General features: G+C 38.3%; 2 protein-coding genes across 5 annotated transcripts; both read right to left on the bottom strand.

Moving 5' to 3' along the window:
- Nucleotides 1–9,232: 9,232 nt before the first annotated feature.
- LOC130711806 (alternative NAD(P)H-ubiquinone oxidoreductase C1, chloroplastic/mitochondrial) lies at nucleotides 9,233–18,005 on the bottom strand. Of its 4 annotated transcripts, none has more exons than XM_057561551.1 (14): nucleotides 17,864–18,005; nucleotides 17,517–17,780; nucleotides 17,342–17,437; nucleotides 17,010–17,076; nucleotides 16,743–16,926; nucleotides 16,296–16,389; nucleotides 15,969–16,181; nucleotides 14,514–14,915; nucleotides 14,364–14,440; nucleotides 14,107–14,261; nucleotides 12,372–13,999; nucleotides 10,978–11,058; nucleotides 9,548–9,813; nucleotides 9,233–9,462 (listed from the first exon to the last, which is right to left on the bottom strand). In XM_057561551.1, exons 2-11 carry the CDS (start codon nucleotides 17,772–17,774, stop codon nucleotides 13,860–13,862), a joined length of 1,686 nt encoding a protein of 561 aa, XP_057417534.1. In that variant the 5' UTR covers nucleotides 17,775–17,780; nucleotides 17,864–18,005; the 3' UTR covers nucleotides 9,233–9,462; nucleotides 9,548–9,813; nucleotides 10,978–11,058; nucleotides 12,372–13,859. The 4 variants fall into 4 exon arrangements, with proteins under 4 accessions (XP_057417534.1, XP_057417533.1, XP_057417536.1 ...); XM_057561550.1 differs by having other exon boundaries at nucleotides 17,517–17,794; nucleotides 17,864–17,939; XM_057561553.1 differs by having other exon boundaries at nucleotides 14,154–14,261; nucleotides 17,517–17,794; nucleotides 17,864–17,938.
- LOC130713419 (leucine aminopeptidase 3, chloroplastic-like) lies at nucleotides 12,406–12,954 on the bottom strand. Its single transcript, XM_057563187.1, has one exon. The coding sequence runs from the start codon at nucleotides 12,952–12,954 to the stop codon at nucleotides 12,406–12,408; it is 549 nt and encodes a 182-aa protein (XP_057419170.1).
- Nucleotides 18,006–19,933: the final 1,928 nt, after the last annotated feature.

Below are 19,933 nucleotides of genomic sequence, written 5' to 3'. Positions count from 1 at the left end.
GGGTCAACGCCGGAGCTCCGCCGGCTGATGTGGCCCTTGCCACGTCAATTAATGAGCCTCGTTGGATTTTTTTTTCCGTTTTCATTTAAAAAAAATTAAGAAATTCAGATTAATCACCATCATTCAATCTTCATCTTCATCTTCCTCAACTTCATCTTTTCTTTCTTTCAGGAACCCAGAACAACATTAATTCTCAATCCCTAATTAACAAAATCTAATCCCTATTAACAATTCCCTAATTACTAAATCTGAACCTGACAAAATCCCTGAGAACTCTTAGCATCCCGTTTTCCTGAAGCATCCGATTATAGAACTTTTGCAGACCATTGAAATCATTCCACATCTTTGCGCTCTTAAAACCAGCTAAAATAGGCTGATAAGTCTCTCCATCAAGATAAAACCCTTATGTCTTCATCATCCTCATAGTAACCCAAAATTGCTTCATCGTCTCCTTATTCACCAAGATCCTAGCAATTAGACTATACATAGTAGAACTTGGCCTGAACCATTTTTGTTTTCATCATTCTCATCTTGTTCATATGTATTTTCTCACAACAAACTGACAAAGAAATGAAAAAATCCAGAAAACCTCCGTTTCTAGATCCAGGACACGCCAAAATACAGATCCAGGACCAAGAAATGCAAAAAAACCCAAAATCAACAACCCAGAAAACTCACCACCACCCCCAAAATGCAGATCTGAGGAAGAAGCCACCACCTCTCAATCACCAACAATCCCCATAGAACCCCAAAACCCTATCCCAGATCTGGTCTACAGTGGCATATAGAACCTCCATCGCTCCACCACGAGACCACCCAGGAGGAGAGAAAGGGATCGACTGTGTGGGGGTTGGAAGGTTGAGGGTGGTGAGTGATGACGGCGGTTCGGTTGGTGTGGTGGTGGCAGAGAAAAGATCGAGGGGGGGGGGGGTTGGGTTGGGTTTGGAGAGACCCAAGCTGTAATCTGATTTGCCATATCCCATATGAGTATTTTTTTTCCCCGATTCAACAAGCTAGACAAACTCCTTGGATTCTCTATCTTCCTTTCCAGATTAAGTTAAATTCCTCCTTTCCAGATTTTTTGGTTTTTATTTTTAAGAATTTTAAATAATTTCATTTTTTAAATTAATTATATTTTTAAAAAAAATCCACCAACGCTAATTAAATGATGTGGCAATGCCACGTGAGCTTCCCGGAGCTCCGGCGTTGACCCAACCTGCCGGAAGGACCAAAGCCAACTATTTTGCAAAAAACTGAGGACCAATCCCCACCTTTGCTCCGGCGAGGGACTAAAGTCATATTTATGACAAAGGATAGGGACCAAAAACTGGATTAAGCCTTAATAGAATATAGTTTGAATGAGAAAAACTAAGAGGTGAAACATTATATTCCTCCTGCAATTCCTATATCCACTGATACACTCACTTTCCAAAATGTTTCTTTACTTCTTTTGGCAGCATGCTGAAAATGCCACCGATCCAATTGCTTTGTACTTCTTGCTCTCTAGTCTCCACAATCACAAGGTTTGTTTTGTTTCTAATCTTACCTTTTTTTATTGGTTTTGTCTTTGCATGGTGATATAAGTTACATTAATTTACTGTATTAAATTGCTAATGGTCCATGTGCACTTCAAAAGGTTGTTTGAATATGATGTTGCTTCAGTAATAGTATTTGATGAGGTTCCCTTATGATAAAGTAGAGCCTTTCATCTTGTATGGTCCAGCAATTTCGGCCATTAATGAAAAAGCTCATTGGAACTACTTTGAGTTCTGGAAACATCTCCTAAGATGTGTCAATGAAGCAATTAATGGAAGATGTTCAACTTGTAGAGTCCATGGATATTAATTTATCAAATTTCATTCTCTTATTAATATCTAATCTGTTTGTCACCTGTGACTGAATTTGTTTGAATTTGATTTGATTGTTATACACAGCATCTCTAGGAAATTCTAGATATGAAAGTGCACCTAAATATGCAGTCAAATCAGCATTGAGGTCATGTACTAGCAAATGGTTTTGGTAAGTTACCCGTGCAAGCCTCAAGGTTAGGAGAGAAATTATACCAGGTCAAATGTATTTGATGATAAAGTTCACAATCTGTGACTTTTTCTGCAGTAGGTACATCGTACACCAAACCAGTTGGAAGTAAGTTACTCACTCATAAATCATAATAATTAGGTTAAGATATCAGAGAGAAAATTTATCTCAAGCCCGTGAAAAGACTCACAAGGTTCATCTCAGTACATGAAAGATTCTACTTTGTTTAACACAAGTATCCTCCACCGAAGGTAAATTCAGAAACATCCACATTTTGGTCAAGCTAATTATCTCAGTGAGAGTTTATATATTGGTACTTATAAGAAATTGATACTCAAAAAGTAATAAAAAATGCTTATATCTTAAAATCTAATAGTATGTTTGAATCAACTTCTATTTTTCATCCGACGGACTTTGCCTTTACCTTTAGTGTCAATTATAGAACCTTTTCCAAACATGTACTGATTCGGTTTGGATATAAATGATTGAAAAAGAAGTTTTAGGTATGATATTAGGCTTATTGTTTGGTCATGCATACAATGATGTGAGTTCCCTCTAACTCAAGTTAGGAGTATTTTCATTTTGATGTAATGCCCAACTAACCTACAACACGGCAGTTGAGAAAGAAAATAAGAATCAAAAAAGGAAAAATGAAAAGCCTAGAGGAAATTATGAGGACGATAAGCGTGGGGTAAAAAAAGCAAGCAAGTGATAACTTGTGCTTTGCAAGTTGGAATTAGTCAAATGAAGAGTGAAGACTAAAATTGCCCTCACACGAAATTTTAGTTTTAAGTATTAGATACGAAACCACGCAATTTCTTATAAATGAAAAACAAATATGGTTATAAATTACTTTTCTCCAGCCAGAAAGCAATTAAGTATTGGAACGTCTAGAGGGACCTTGTCTTGGTTCATGAATGACTTGGTGTTTTTCCCATATTGTATTGCATTTTTTGTGTGTTCCATGAGAGACAATCTTATCTGTAAGATTACTGAATCCTTGAATGTTATTGATGAATGGTGCCCTATTTATACAATGCATGGTTGACTAAATACATAAATGTTAGACCTAATTACAGAGTAATTACAGGGAATCAAATAGGAATAATCAACATATTCCTATTCTATCACACCCCCGCAGTCGAAGCGGGAGGTTCACTGACGCTGAGACTGGAGCGAAAATCATCAAAGAGAACTCGAGGAAGGCCTTTAGTGAAGATGTCCGCAATCTGGTGACGAGAAGGAACATGAAGGATGCGTGCCTGACCACGTGCGACCTTCTCTCGAACAAAGTGAATGTCCATCTCAATGTGTTTAGTGCGCTGATGCTGGACAGGATTGCCGGAGAGGTAGATGGCACTAACATTATCACAATAGACCAAAGTAGCCTGAGAAATAGGAAAGTGCAGCTCTAAAAGCAGGTTGCGTAGCCAACATGATTCAGAAACCACATTAGCGACGCCTCGGTACTCAGCCTCAGCACTAGAACGAGAAAGCGTGGGTTGTCTCTTGGATGACCAGGAAATGAGGTTGTCGCCGAGAAACACACAGTAGCCAGAAGTAGACCGACGGGTGTCGAGACATCCACCCCAATCGGCATTGGTGTATGAAATAAGCTTCTCGAGAGAAGAAGGATAGAGATGCAATCCAAACTGTAAGGTGCCCTGAACATAACGCAGGATGCGCCTCAGTGCAAGCATATGCTCGGTGCGGGGGGCATGCATGTGGAGACACACCTGTTGAACAGCATAAGAGATGTAAGGACGGGTGAATGTGAGATACTGCAAGGCCCCAGCAAGACTCCGATATAAAGTAGGATCATCACACGGAGAACCAGCAGAAGTACTGAGTTTCTGCTTGGTGTCAACTGGAGTGGCAGAAGGATTGCACGATGCCATACCGGCTCGAGCAATAATGTCACGAGCATATGTACTCTGACTGAGAAAAAGTCCACCTGCATGTCTGGTGACGGCAATGCCCAAGAAATAGCTCAACGGGCCCAGATCCTTCATAGCAAACTCAGAGGCAAGAAGAGCCATGATAGATTTGCGAAGGTCATGAGAAGAGCTGATGAGTATGATGTCATCAACATAAAGCAGGAGGTAAGCCATGTCAGAGCCTCGTCTGTAGATGAAAAGAGAGTGATCAGAGGTGCTATGCTGAAACCCAATGGTGGAGACATAATCCGCAAAACGCTGGTACCAAGCGCGAGGCGCTTGCTTCAACCCATAAAGAGATTTCCGCAAGCGACACACATAATCAGGATGAGTACGGTCACGGAAACCTAATGGCTGATGCATATAAACTGTCTCATGCAGATCACCATGGAGGAAAGCGTTCTGAACATCTAGCTGGTGAATGGGCCAAGACCTGGAGAGGGCAATGGTGAGAACAGTGCGAATGGTCGCTGGTTTCACCACAGGACTGAAAGTCTCATCACAATCAACACCTGCAATCTGTGACCTGCCATCACCTACAAGACGAGCTTTATAACGCTCAAAACAACCATTAGCTTTCGTCTTATGACGAAAAATCCACATGCAGCGAATGATATTAACATCACTAGGACAAGGTACCAAATCCCAAGTATTATTTCTAAGTAAAGCATCAAATTCAGACTGCATGGCGGATTTCCAATTTGGGTCTGAAAGAGCTAGCTTCGGGTTTTTGGGAAGAGGTGAGATGGTGGGATCATTAATGGTGACAGAAAGGTTGAAGAGCTTTCTGGGTTTGTAGATACCTCGCATGCTGCGAGTGGCCATGGTACGGATAGGTGGTACAGGCGGAGTCGGCAAAGGCGGTGAAGGAGAAGGTGGTAGGGAGTCAGAAGAGGAGGAAGAGGTCGTATGGGGTGGTGGTGTGGTCACGGTAGAAGGGACGGCAGGAGTAGGGCTAGGCGCAGGTAAGGTGGATGGATGAGTCCACTGGTGAATAAGAGAGGGATGTATAGTATCTGAGAAGCAGTCATAAGTGGAGGGAGGAGGGGTAGTCATGGTGGCAAAGGGAAACTGAGTCTCATCAAAGATGACATGTCGGGAGAGAATGATTTTTCTGTGCGACAAGTCAAAACACTTATAACCTCTGTGATGAAGTGGGTACCCTAGGAAGACACACGGGGAGGAGCGGGGTTGTAATTTGTTAATGGTAATGGAAGGAACTAAAGGGTAACAAAGACAACCAAAAACTCGCAGATGTGTGTAAGATGGATCACGACGATACAGAAGTTGAGTGAGGGAGAGATTAGACAGAGATGCCTCCATGCGAACATTAGAGAACTCCTGCTCCAGCGTGACAGCACGAGCGTTCTGATTATCCCAGAAAAGATCAGCCAAACGAGTCCAAGCAGTGAAAGCGGTGGAGTCAGGCTCCATGATGGTAGTCATCAGGTCAATGGAGATGGTGGCATAAATCCACTGAAGGACAGTGGAATCCAAAGTGAGCCACAACTCGTAGGTAGGGTCAGTGACAGGCGGAGGAGGCTTGTCCGCAGCAGGGACAATGTGGTGCAAAACCCGGTGAGAACGAGCATGGATGCGGAAAAGCTCCGCCCAGGTGCCATATCGATCAGTCTCCACGTCAAGCATAATAGGAATGTGATTCTTAATGTTCGTAACAGCAAGCGCCGGGTGGAAATCAGGTTTAGCCGGCGGGGCAGGAGAGGCCACGGTGGTGACTGCCGGAGAAGTGGTGGCGGTCACGGAGGTGCTGTCCGAAGAGGCTTGAGAAGACATGACGGCGAGAAGGTTGACCGAGAGTAAAGGAAAAGGGGTTTTTTTTAATAGGGGGTTGAACCGGATCTGGTCGAACCGGTTAGGTGCGGTCTGGATGAACCGGTGCTGTTATGAAGACACGCGGGTCGGGTTGGAGGGCAGCAAAAAACACGCGTGTGAAACTGCAAAGAGGAAGGCAGAGGGGACGCGGGTTGGAGGGCAGCAGATCTGGTGCGGCGCTGGCGGTGCAAGGGACGGTGGCGGCCGGCGGCGCGAGAGGGCCAGAGGAGGCGCGCGGTGACGGCGCGGGCAGAGGAGCACGCGGGCGCTGATGGCAGTGTGTGACGACGGCGGTGAGAGGAAAGAAGAAGGAGACCACTGGGTTGAAAGAGAACAGCAGAGGTGGAGAAGAAAAGAAAAGAGGAAGAAGGGAAAAGAGAGGCTGGGCGGAAGCAAGGGGGAGGGGAGTGGCGCGGCGGCGGCAGTGGGCGGCGGCGGCGCAGGAGCCAAGTGCGGAGGCGGTGCAAAAGTAGAAAGGTGGCACAGCCGTCAAACACAAAGAGGCTAGGGTTTGGATCACTGAAGGGCTCGTGATACCATGTAAGATTACTGAATCCTTGAATGTTATTGATGAATGGTGCCCTATTTATACAATGCATGGTTGACTAAATACATAAATGTTAGACCTAATTACAGAGTAATTACAGGGAATCAAATAGGAATAATCAACATATTCCTATTCTATCATTATCCTTCCGCATACGTACTATTGTGCCCTCAGTCATAGGAATCTCTGCTCCACATTGTTCGACATTTCATGTGTCTTCAAAATTTGTCCCACTTCTGTGTTTGATTCTTTTTTATTATCTCCTGTGGAACTAACAACTTTTGGTTCCTTGAGAATATTTCGAGATATAATCTTGTAGCCTTGTAGGAGATACAGGCTGCTGACCACCTTCTAAAGGCTAAAGCGAGTGTGTTTTCCCTACTCAAACTGGATTGAATGTGTGGACTTGGCATATGCTGCCAACCTTCATGTTAGGGTTGATCTCGTATTGTCTATGATACTAGTATCTAAGCCCGTGCTTTGCACGGTTATTGTTTTATTAAAAAAAAAATTAACGTCCTTTTATTAAAAGATTAATAATATAATTACAAATTAATATATATTATTGTATGATTTAAAAAAAATTAATATAAATCAAATAATCATCATCTGAATTAAATAAATCTTATTTACTGTAAAAAAAATATAATTATCTACATATTTTGTGGATATAAACAACGAAATATATCGATTAAGAAGCTTGTGTATCAAGTGAAAGCAATGTTTATTGTGAGAGTTGAGAGCATCAATCGTGTGTACAATTATAAATGAGCGGTTGAGATTTAATGTCATTTAATGATCATGTGATTTTTTTTGAAAAATCATGTGACTTTATGTTTTAATCTTGATCATTCATGCTAGATTTAATGGTCACAATTTAATACTCTTATTTCTCAAAATAAACGTTGCTCTCACTTGATACGCTCCTTATCAATCATATTAATTTTTTTGATCGGAAAAATACCTTGCACTCTCTAGTCTCCAAGAATTGATCCCTTGACCTCCCACGTCAAACTCATATGTCTCCTAGCTCTTACCACTTGTTCTATCATTCTAGGACTATCAATCATAGTGATTAATATAAATATTAATGTTTTAAATCACTCTACAACATATTTTCACTATTAAATTTCATGTAAAATATTTCTGCCCGTAAGAGATTTTACTATGTGATGAATGAATGTGCATCTATGTTACTTTATTTCAATCCCAGTGACACAAGTTTTAGATCAAAATTTCATATTTTTATATATATTTACTTCTAAACTTACGAAAAAAATCTAAAATTATATAGAAATTTAATTTTTGTTAATTTTAACTTGAAAATATTTTAATGTGAATGTTCTTCCCCGTAAGAGCTCTATTTTCACAATTAAGTTGTAATGCTTGTGCATATCTCCTCTTAAAATTATTTAAAAAGTTGATATATTAGAAATATCACATTGGTTACATATATGACACATACAACCTTTATAAAGAGTATAACAACATTCTTGAAAATATTTTCCTCTAAACGTTCATATAGGTGAAATTTTTTACTCTATATTGCCATTAGTTATCAACACCTATTACAGTATTACCATTGGTTATCAACAACATATTTAAACTCAACTTGGAAACCAAAATACTACACAACATAAGGATTATTTAACCTCACCCTAATGGGTAGCCCTGTTCATGGTACAGTTTCAGCTAAGAACCGTATTGAACTGTACCAAACCAAAAAGATGATTCTTAAAAACTGAACCGAACCCATTCTGATACACCCGAAGACCGAAGTAAAGGATTCATGTCGGACTTTTTTGAAATTGCAATCCAAGTATCTCCACCAGTGAAACTGACACACAACATAGTTAAAAACAGAACATGAAATTAAAGGGAAATTCATAGCAATGCCTCATAGAACATGAATTTAAAAATAATGCATGTATTAGTAAAAAAGATGACTTACTATCCTGAGTTTTTAAAAGGGTAAAACTTAGATGCAGTACCATAACTCCAGTTGGTACTGTTTTCCAATGAAAATATGACACATGGATTAGTTTATTCTAACTCACTAACTCTGTTATCTCTCCGTTTAGCTATCGTTTTGCCCATTATTTCTCTGCATCTCTCTCGTTTTGTTTATTTCAATTTTCATGGAAACTTAGAAACTGCTCACTCCCTCTCTCCCCGTTTCTCTCTTCCCATTTTAGCATGGTTTTTCTAACATTTTTGCAAGGATAAAAAGTTCCGTAAATTTCCCATAATTAAAACTTAGCCATAGTCTTGAGATCAAGTTGTTTAAGGTTAGATCCAATTATTCACTGAAAATCACCAACTCCCAAATACCCACCAGATCTCCCATCACGGCAAACTCCTATATCTTCTTTCACAGATCTGTCCCCTTTTGTTTGATCCAACTCCCAAAAGTCATTCTCGGTCATCATTCTTGAATCTTCTGAAAGGCCACTACTACCCCTTTTGTCTGATTCAACCCCCAACACTTCATTTCTTTCACGCAATGACCAAATAGAGAGAGAAAGGGTACTGGCAGACAGAATGGAGAAAGCACGAGGGGCGGTGGATCCGGCGACGATGAATTGAGGAGTGGGTGATGAGCGAAGTGAGTCCGAGAGGGGAGAATGGAGAGTCAGGATTTTTTTTTGTTTTTGAGGTAAAAAGATATGAGAGATTAATGAACGTTAACAGAGTTAGTGAAGAAGTTAGTGAGTGGGAAAGAATGGCTTACGTGTCATATATTCATTGGCCAACAGTACCAACAGGACTTATGGTACTGCACCTAAGTTTTTCCCTTTTAAAAACAGGACAGTTTTCACATTATTAAAAACTACTTGAAAATGATCATCATTTTCAAGTAAATGAACTTTCAAAGAAATCATCAAGCTGCACTGTTATATATCAACTCTTTCTTGGATATCACCACATTGTGTTTCGTAACCTGCTATCCTCTCCAACTCCACTTTCAATTCTTCCATCATAAATCACAATATTCGCTTGTTGGAAATCACACAGCAGAATCCCTAGTTGCCCATGAATCAGTTTCTGGCTTTCTGCTCTATCTCCTTTGCACCTTCTACTGCAACATTGTTATCATTCCCATTTGTTCTGCCCATAAAACATAAGTTTTAAAATCATCAGTAAGAGGACACAAAAAACCTACACAACCAAGAGAGCATAAAGAGCAATGAACCTGGAGATCGTTCATTCAGTCCCACACCATTATAAAGCTTCTACAAACACATCGAAGGGACATATCAAACATGACTCCTGCCCCAAATCTATTATACTTCTGATTTCACTTTGTGTTATCTTGCCACTTCCATCAGATCCACTTCAAGCCTTAGAAATGACTTGTACATGTTAGAAGGCGATTTGTCCATTAATTTTATGTCAAGCAGTCCGAAATATCTAGGACGAAGATCACACTTGATTATGAGCAAGTGGTCTCAATTAGTCCTGAAAATAAAGAAACACATCAAAGTATACTATAAGCAAAATTGAGTCTTAGATAAGAATTGAATCCTGCGAGAATGACAACTCACACATTCAGCCCCATTTACTATTTTTGTGAAGATAATTCACAAAATCCATATCTATCAAAATCACCTTTGAATGAAACCAAGTAAAAAAATTGGCAACCCGTGCACAAATAGATAAAAAGCAAGAGTCCATAAGCGATTTGAAATAGACACATTCATTAGATAGAATGGACGGCTATCATCCACCATTTAATAGAGCAACTCTAGATGACTTTCACAAAGATGGATTAGCAACAAAACCAATACAAACCACCCACAACACCTTTTCATTTAGTCACATCATTTTTTGTCACATAGCAGAGATCCATGATCCCTAAAGTGAACCAACCAGTATCAGTTAGAAATAAAATTATATCTTCTAACATAATTGCTCCATGGTAAAACAAAGGAAAATTAAAAGAAACTTATAGAAACTCAACTACAATGAAGTCATAGATAGAAGAGTGTTTGTAGCCAAAACTTGCATATGCCTTTGTTAATAGATTTTCCTAAGCACTTGTTTCTAGACCTGTTTATCTAAACAAATGAAGAAATGAAAATAAAGATCACAACAAACCGAAAATGAGAAGAGAAGTGAATAGAACTTAAGTCTTTTCAAGTGCCTCAAAAGACTGATGTAACGACTATAGTAAATCATTCACATGTTGTTCATAAATATTTAGTAGCTCTTTGTACAATTAAAAGATTAATAACATCACTTGGTCCTCAAAATGTATCTAAATACTATATATATATCACTATTCATCTGTAGAAGAGAACACACCAAATTTTTCTTTACCTAAAACAAATAGCTTCACCTACACCTTATTATTTGAGTTCTACATACAACTTGATTACTTTTATATATTTCTATGATTAAAACATCTCATTAGTGATTTTAACAAAATAAAAAAATTAATATCTTAATTGGTCATATGAATGTGCATTCATCATGGTAGGACTTGGCCACTGTAGGTAAGCAGGATCCCTAGGTGTCTGATTCAATCCCCCATTACAGAAAGGGCTCATTATCTAAATACAATATTCACAATACAAATGAGTATTCATATCTAAATAGTATTCTATAATGTCTAAAACTCACCTTGTCAATAATTGTTTCTATCACCTCATTTGCCAACTTCATTCCAGACTCACAAAGAAGTGCAATTAACATTTGCTTGACCTGTCATATAACACCCAAAAGATATGAAGGCCACACTAACATCTTTTTATAAAGAACAATTAGAATAATAAGAATAAAATGGAAATAATCACTTTGAGACAAAACTTATAACAATTGCCCTTCATTTGTTTCTTGGAACTGAGCACTCTAGTTGCATTGAAACTATAGTAAATCCCAAACATAACGGATCAGTACAGCCAGATCTTAGTATGAAATCTACTGTAAATCACAGCACATTATAACCAAATTAACTTTAAACAAAACAAAAAACCAGTGGGCAGTGGCTCAAATGCTCAATCATAGAAAAAGAAAAAAAAAAGATGCGCTGGTTTTTTCATGACAGCATTAGATCCTTAGAGGATTTGGTTAAAACTGTATAAGATACAAAAAGAGGTAACCATAACGTCAAACATCAAAGGACCTTCTATTTCAAATTGGATAAACCCTTTAGTTGGTAACAAATGATGGAATACAAAAACTCCAATGGAACTCAAATCATAAGCATAAAATAACATTCTTCTTTGTACTTTTATCTTTGAAAAAATAAAATTGTAACTGTCATTCCTATCTCTAACTTCAAAATTATAAATCAAGTAACCTTAGCATATCACATTGGTGACCAATAATTCCGAAGGCTAAACCCAGGGGAAAGAGCACAGTGATCTCAAATAATAAGATAATAAAAACCCATATGGCATAAGAAAAATACATCTGGTACAGGTCAGTATGGAATCTGCATTCCTAAGGCTAAAACCAGGGGAAAAAGCACAGTGATCTCAAATAATAAGATAATAAAAAGTAAAAACCCATATGGCATAAGAAAAATACATACACTACAGGTCAGTAAGGAATCTGTATATCAACAACTTAAGAAAGTAAGACCCAAAATTACATCACATTCAAACAATTTAACCGTGCATGGCAAGAGGCAAGTCAATACCAAAAGCCATTTTAAACAATCAAGAGGCATTAACAGTTTATATAAAAGAATGAAGGTCTATGGTGAAAAGAATGAACAATATCAATACCAAATAATACATACAAAACAAAACCCTCATAATTTATCAAATTCGGGTAACAATAACAGTTCACCAAAAATCAGGATCAATTAAAGAAACATGTTTGCACGGGCCATTCCCACTCTCATGTTTGCGCTGGTTTCTTCAACTCAGACTTGTACCTGTTATCCTCAAATGTCCCCAGCACAGTCCCTACCACACAACTCAACTTCAATTCACAAAACAACTACACCACACACATACTGACATACATATTGTGCCAAAACAGAAATCAGTAACAAACTGAACAAATACCATAAGCAATAGCAGAGGCGGTGCTAAGCTTGGACTAAGCAGAGAATCCTTGAGAAGAGGCGAGAACAACAGCGACATGTGCGGCCTGAGCGGACTTAGCAGCGGCGGCAACTGCCCGGTCGAGGCTTTTAAACGGAGCAGAACCAGAAGCGGACTTGCCGAGACCAACCAAGGCTAGTCTCTTAGATCCAAGCCCGGCGGCGTTTCTGAGAACCGTGGACTGGCCGGATTTTCCGGTGAAATCCTCTTCGGAAGAGGCTTCAGCCAAGAGACCGTTCAGTTTGGAGTCGAGCGAGTTGAGGATGTGGTTCTCGAATGGCGAGTCGCTGTTTCTGGCGACGTCGTTCTCCGTGACGGCGACGGCAAGAAGGTCGCCCTTCCATTTAGCGACGTCGAGGTCCTTCGCGACGAAGGAGAGGTTGGGGGTTTCAGTGGTGGTGGAAGTCGATTTGTGAACTGCTTTGTTTGTGAATGAGTGTGGTTGATACGCTTGACTTGGACTGAATTTATACAAAACAGGAGATAAGAGAGCACAAGAAACTCTGATTTGATTTGTGCGAGACCCGTAATTGACATTGAGCATATCAAATCTGTGGCCAACGCAATGGGGAAATCGGCACAAACTGGTTCTGCTAAACTGAAGACTAAAGGACTTCCATATAAAACCGTATGAGAATATGACACGTGGACAGCTGCTTAGAGAGTGACACCTCGGATTTTTGTCATCCTTAAGGGCTTGTGCTTTGTATCTAGTATAGATGTAGGTCAGCTTGGTGGAGGGTACACAGCCCCAAGTCAATTAAGTTGGAGGTAGACATCTGAATGAATAGCCTTGAGGTCACATTGATATGAAATATTATGTATTTTGTTCATCCACGCTATATTAAGGGACCCTATATTAATAGCACATTAATAATTCCAAGCCGCCAAATTAATAATTCGCAGGTACTCTAGTCTCTAGACCTTACGAAAAAGATAGCACTGAAGCGGACTTAGACCATGGGCCATTGCCATCCGTCTACAGTTATGATTGAAAGCAGCTTTTCCTAACCTTCAATCCCACACGCTATAAAAGCTAGATTTTCATTTTAGAAATGTCCAATGGTACAATGCCATAGACATCCATCAAAAAAATTCACAGCTATAGAGAGTTGGAAACTTGAATAAGACAAATCCTTCCAATTTCTTTCAGTTCATATCAGAAAATCCTTTTACAATTGATATTGAAGCCAAAATCAATTTTGGAAAGAAACTTTTATGCATAATTTCTAAATTAATTTTGATTGAGAAGAATTGATCCAAACATACTATTAATTTATAATTGGTGTGGCGAATCTCGTATTTTTTATTTTTTATAGTTTGATCCATGATATCCATGTTACATATAGTTCTCTGTAATACAAGGAACAAAAGCCATTGCTGATAAATTCTGTAGACCCAGCATAAAAATGCTTAGCCATGCTATATATACACACAAGTCTGAAGGAGCTATGAGCCCGAAAGGACCTTGGATAAGGTACCTTGTAGCGATGCCACTGAATCAATAGCAGACTTTGTAAACCAGCTGATTCCCACTTTAAGCTTATGTTCATCTGTTGGTAGCCTGATCAAATAAGCTATCTTCCTCGCTGCAAAAATAGAAAAGCTTAAACTTTTTTCTTCTTCTTAATCTTGTCTTTTTTTTAAAAGATAACGAGCATAATGAAATGAATAATATAGAATGAGACCAACCTACCAGTATGACCGAGCATAATGAAATGAATAATATAGAATGAGACCAACCTACCAGTATGACCAATAGGGCCTTCCAAGGTTAGCCCCTCAAAAAAACTTGGAGAAATGGCAGCATCATTTCTTCCCAGGGTCATCATCTCACCAAGATTTTGAAACCTAGCACCCAGATTAGGAGGAAATGTAATGTTAGAAGTGTTTATATTGCAGAGTAATTAAACTATTTTAAAACAAATGACCAACTTCTGAATGCAACAATACCTAAATGGCAAAAGCGGACGCCCATTGATAGCAGCCCATAAATTCCAGCCAGTAAAGTCTGCTTGCTGAAACGCAACCTGCAAGTTAAAGGTAACTGTAAGCAAACAAAGGTTTAAGTATTAGATAGGATATCAAGCAACAGTTACACACCTGTGCAGTGGCTGGAAGGATCCTTCCATTTGAATCCCTTAACGCAGAAGAGTCACCAAGAGCAAATATCCGTGGATGACCCTTAACACGGAGAGTTTCATCTGTTTCAGTTTGTCCCCTGGCATTAAGTGGAATGACAAATGATACATCTGATGATTCTAGTTGAGGAAGAGGAGGTTTGGATCCAACAGTCCACAGTACCAGATCTGCTTCAATGATTTTACTTTGCGCTCCCCTTTCAGCAGGTTGCAGGTCCAATATATATTTCTCAGAATCATGCACTGTGCCAATGCTATTTTCATCTACCTTTGTCAGGGTATCTGAAGACTCGGATTCACTGACCCTCCGAATTCCGCGAACAAAATAACCCAATAAAAGTTCAACCTTTCTAGAGGATAGAACCTAACATACATGGCGTAATGTTTCCTTTCAGAATCCATAGTATTACTTTTAATAGTAAATAACAATGGAAATGGAAATAGAAGTCTCAAATTGAATGGTATGAAAAAACTAGAGTTGTCGTAGTTGAGGAAATGGGTCAGTTGTCAGAAGCAGGACTTCAAGCAAATAGTCTTAATAACAGTTATTCAATTTCATCATGTGCCCATGTGGCATTCAATTATGGCTAATGTTTTCATGGTTTCAAAGGTTTAAGTTAATCAGGGATCTATCGTATTCACCATGCTCAGAATTTCATCAGAACATTTTAGAAAAAAAATAGGTTAAATTACTGACCTCTTAGGAAAATCTCAATATGGTAGGGAGCTGATTAAAAAATTTAAGACTATAATTTCCTAATTACAAATTTCAAGTTATAGGGACATATTCAAATTTTCCTTAAATTTACGGCACCTATAGAGTAATTAACAATTATCAATCCTTCCAAATAGGACTAATTGTGCTTTTTCAGGCATAACGAAACTTATGAGGAAATTAGTTTAATTCTTAAAAAATCAAAGTCCATCTAGAAAAAGAAGCAGCAGACACCCTTATTCTTGTAGAGACAGGATAGGATTTTAAAACTCAACAAACTTAATTCAAGCAAGAATCGTATTTCTTTACATATAACTGGGGTTAATTTAAGAGAAAATCATCTTTGTTTCCATTCTCCATAAATAAATGGGTTGCATTTCTTCAAAGCAAACAATGAATAATCACTCATTATTTTACACATACAGTTTTTTATTTAAAAAGTGGGACAATTAATTTTTATTAAACATCTAGGGAAATGGTTATACATAAAGCTCTAAATATCTGATTTCATTAATTGTTATTAGTATGAAATGGTATAAAAGAAAAATTGAAGAGAGCAGTATATTTCACTGCCTGACCATAGAAGGAAATGCAAACTCAACATATTAGTGGAGCATCACCTAATTGCACATGGCATCTGAGTTGTCCAAAACTGACATTCAAGTTCCGTTAAGCATAAAACTTAAACGCTAAACAACTAACCTTCATTGCAGCTTCCCTATTGCCAGGGGGGGCACTTGGGCAGATCATTGTGTCAACATTAATTGCTCTCACAATTCCTCTATTCTGCAATCGCTCTGCCACTGTTGCAGCTAATTCAACTCCAGAATAACCACAACCAACAATGGCCACACTAACTTGGAGGTCCTTACCAAAGGTCTTTCTCTCTAGGGTTGTTAATCTATTGTTAACTTTCTGTCACAAGAAAATAGCACGTAAGATCAATGAAGTATAAAGATGGCAAAGGTATAGATCAAATCTATAAGTCTTGAGTTATTAAATAATTGATCCACCCTGTCATGCACTCACGCGCGCATCCTCTAGAGTTGAGAAAGGAATTGCAAACTCTGCTGCTCCTGGTACAACATCCAGTTTAGCTTCAGCTCCCAATGCAAGAACCAGCCTGGCTGTCCAGATTGAAGAATTGAAAACAGTTCAAATCAACAGAAACAATGCAACTCTAGTTACAATAACACTGCCAGTGCACTTCATTTAACAATAAATGGACTCATTTTTCCTTTTACAGATGATTTATGTACACAAAAGAACATTTCAGCACACTACACTATAGGGTCCTGCCCATACATCGTAATCATTATTAGGAAGCATGAACTTAAGCATGACCAGAGGAGGTAGCCCATCATTTACAAATTAAAGAACCTAAGCTAACATGCAAAAAATAAAGCCATAGACAAACACACCATATTGAGCAGTGTATACTATAAAATAGAATTGCTTAAACAGTGCAGATTGTACCAGTCATATTCTATATGAAGGCCACTTTCAAGATGAACGGTTCCTCCGCTAGTAGATGCTTTGGATCCATTCATTCCCCCATGATCAGAGGGATGCAAAAGTTTTACTCTGTCTTTCAAAAACCGCACACTAGTGTTTGCCAGCAAATCTGAGAAACGCGGAGCTATCTCCCATTCATCTACTTCTGCATGTCAATAAAGTAATTCTGTTGAATCCTCTTTGAAATTAAGAAAACTGCAGTGATTTCTCAAGTATAATACTACATACCACCAGATAGCAGCTCATACAACATTGGCTTGAAAACAAAGCGTTCAGACTGGTCCACAAGAGCAATCTGTTTCATATCCAACAAAGAATATCCTTTTTTATCAAAACATCTTCAAGTGAACAAAATGTCCAGACAAACCAAACAATTAATATAAGACGCCACAACCGTAGCTGAATGAGCAACTTATCATAACCAAAACAGGCATTTGCAAATTTAAAAGGTACTACTGTGATTCTTTTTTCCTTTTTGCTCCATTGGTTATGATTCTTACATCAACTACCATGCAATTGAAATAACTGAATTGGGGAGGTTTCAGTGAACAACAATTCACCTGTGGTTTTTTATCTTCAGGCCATTCAAGTGATTCCAACCTTAAAGCAGTATATAAACCACCAAATCCACCACCCAATATGCACACTCTAGGCCTCTGCAAGCAAAAATTCACATCAAACATGTAATGCAAGTAGAAACCCAATATCACAAGAGAAACAGTAACCCTTTGAAACCTTGTTATCAGGCCACACAAAAATATTCGCGCGCGCCTTTTCCGATTCCGATAACTCCGCCGCGCCAGCTCCATTGCCGCCAATTTCCCCCGTAGCGGAAAACCGCAATTGCAACCGTTTCCCGGGAGAGCTTGCGAATATTGACGGATTGATTCCTCTATTGCTCCAGCGACTCGGGGATAGCGCGGTCCATGGTTTCGTCCGGTGAAACGCCAAGACGGTGGCTGTGGCTGATGCGGTTAAAGCAATGTGTGACATTGTAATCTGAGAGACAGAAACTGTAATTGAATTAGGGTTTGGTTTACCACCAAAGCAAGAAGATGAAGAGAAGTTAGGCAAAACCCTACAGATATGGTTGTTCTGCTTCCACATGCTCTGTTCCTCGTGTAAGCTGCTGCTGCATCACTTTAATTTTTTCATATTTGACTTTTTTTTTCATAAAAATAAATAAATAATCATAATAACAAAGCTTGAATAACTTTCTTTTTTTTTTTTTGCCCCTCCAGGAATTTATTTGATTTCTCAATCCCTCACTTATCTCCCGTCAGTTTTTTAACGTTAGACGCCTACATGCAAGCTGATTGGAGAGTGAAAGAGGCCTAGAGAAAGCACGTGATCTGCACGTGACTTGTTCATCATCTTCAACCTCCAACGGTTTCACCATATGAGGGAGGGGCTCCAAAACTCTATTGACAACTGGGACGTGCTGGTCACGTGCTTCCTCTAGCCCTTTTTCTCTCTAATCAGTTTGTCACCTCACATAAGTAAGCCACGTAGGCGTTTAACGTAAAAAAACTGACGAGGGATGGACAGAAGATTGGTTCTGTAACAATGGCCATAAGTGAGAGATTGAATAATCTAATAAATTCCTGAAGGGACCAAATGTTAGGGACAAAAAAAAAAGCTATTAAACATAATAATAAGTTTATGAAGAAGAATAAAATAAATTAGCAACCACCATGTACCCAAAGAAAAAAGAGCAACCACCATTTACCAGAAATTAAATGAGAAACCAACAAAATTCATTCCTAGCTTTTCTTGATATTTCCAATTAAATCTATTATAATATATCATTTTTAGAGGTGAGTCATTACGTTTACGTTGATGTTAACTCATTCATTTATTTTATTTTTTCACCTCAAGTAAGTTATAATATTGTTATTTATGAATTCAAATGTATGTTATATTCTAATGGGAGCATAGGAATGATATGCATCAAGGTTGGAATAATTCAACTTTAATTTCAAGCTTTTGAATTATGAATTATAAATTTTAAATTGACCAATTACAAGAGAAAGGGCAAGGCTAAGAGGATTGACATTTGGGCTAGACAAAATTTTCTCCAACTTCCAAGCTTAGTCACTTCTTAACATCATTTGGGCAAAAGATAGGGAGTTTGAGACATAAACGCTCAAACTAAGGGGCTTGGGCCCTATAACATGCATGGACTATTCATATTTAAGTTTAATCATACTATTTTGACCTAAAATGTTTGTCTTATGATCATATGCTGTCTTTGGACAAATTTGGTCTAATGGTCATGTCTTTATTATTAACCATGTATTTTTAAAGAGTTATGTCTTTTAAAAAGCCATGTCTTTGCTTCTAAAGAGTCATGTTTTTTTTTTAAAGAGACATATGATTTCAATAAGCCATATAACAAACTAGTGTATGAAAAAGTTAATTTTTTTTGAGTAATTCAATGATATTTGAGAGTCTTCTTTAGTTTTTCATTGTATTTTTTTTTGGGTCAATTCATTGTACTTCTTTTGTCTTGTCAAGACTTGATCATCATTGTGGTGTCTTCAACATTTAGAGTCATTGTTTTTAGTACTCAGGAGTTCAAGTGGATCATCAAGCCCAATTCTTAGTTTAAAACTAAATTGAAAGATAATCATGAGTAAGTGAATAATTAGTCGCATAGATAAATAAGTTTCACTATATTTAAACCCTAATTTTTTTGTCAAAACCCGAGTATTATAATGAGTTAGCCAAACAAAGCTGTAGGTGATGTATGTATATATGAACATTGGGATGGATACTATTAAGTACTGCCCACTTGTGTTTTTTAGTTTTATTTTTTTGGACGCACGTTGCCGACATCCTTGGTCGACATCGCCTCGCTTTTCCATGTTGCAGGATTTTTCTGTCGCTACTTCAATGCCCTGTTTGGATAACTTGAGCAGTATCAAAGGATAGAGTGCATCCTCAATTCTACTACTTCATACTTGTGATATGAGGACAATTTTCTGACAGAAAGAAGTGCCCTCAACTTTTCCAAACACTGACTACGGCTTTAGAGGAACGTACTACTATTAAATATGCAGCATATGACTCTGTTCAGTTGAAAATAAACAGTCAAAATCAACCTTATTGATGGTATAATATATACTTTATGACTTATATTATAATTTATT

This window comes from Lotus japonicus, chromosome 4 (assembly GCF_012489685.1).
Source record: "Lotus japonicus ecotype B-129 chromosome 4, LjGifu_v1.2".
Classification (NCBI taxonomy): Eukaryota; Viridiplantae; Streptophyta; class Magnoliopsida; order Fabales; family Fabaceae; genus Lotus; species Lotus japonicus.
The sequence above is the reverse complement of the archived record's forward strand: the minus strand, read 5'-3'. Positions and strand labels throughout refer to the sequence as shown.

What these genes read in the sequence shown, in the direction of transcription:
- LOC130711806 (XM_057561550.1), bottom strand. Translation starts at nt 17,888, where the DNA reads ATGTGGAAGCAGAACAACCATATCT. An exon ending in GTATGAGCTGCTATCTGGTG is followed by an intron (nt 16,927 to 17,009) that starts GTATGTAGTATT and finishes ATTGACATGCAG; the next exon opens with AAGTAGATGAATGGGAGATA. An exon ending in CAACTCTAGAGGATGCGCGC is followed by an intron (nt 16,182 to 16,295) that starts GTGAGTGCATGA and finishes TTCTTGTGACAG; the next exon opens with AAAGTTAACAATAGATTAAC.
- LOC130713419 (XM_057563187.1), bottom strand. Translation starts at nt 12,954, where the DNA reads ATGCTCAATGTCAATTACGGGTCTCGCACAAATCAAATCAGAGTTTCT.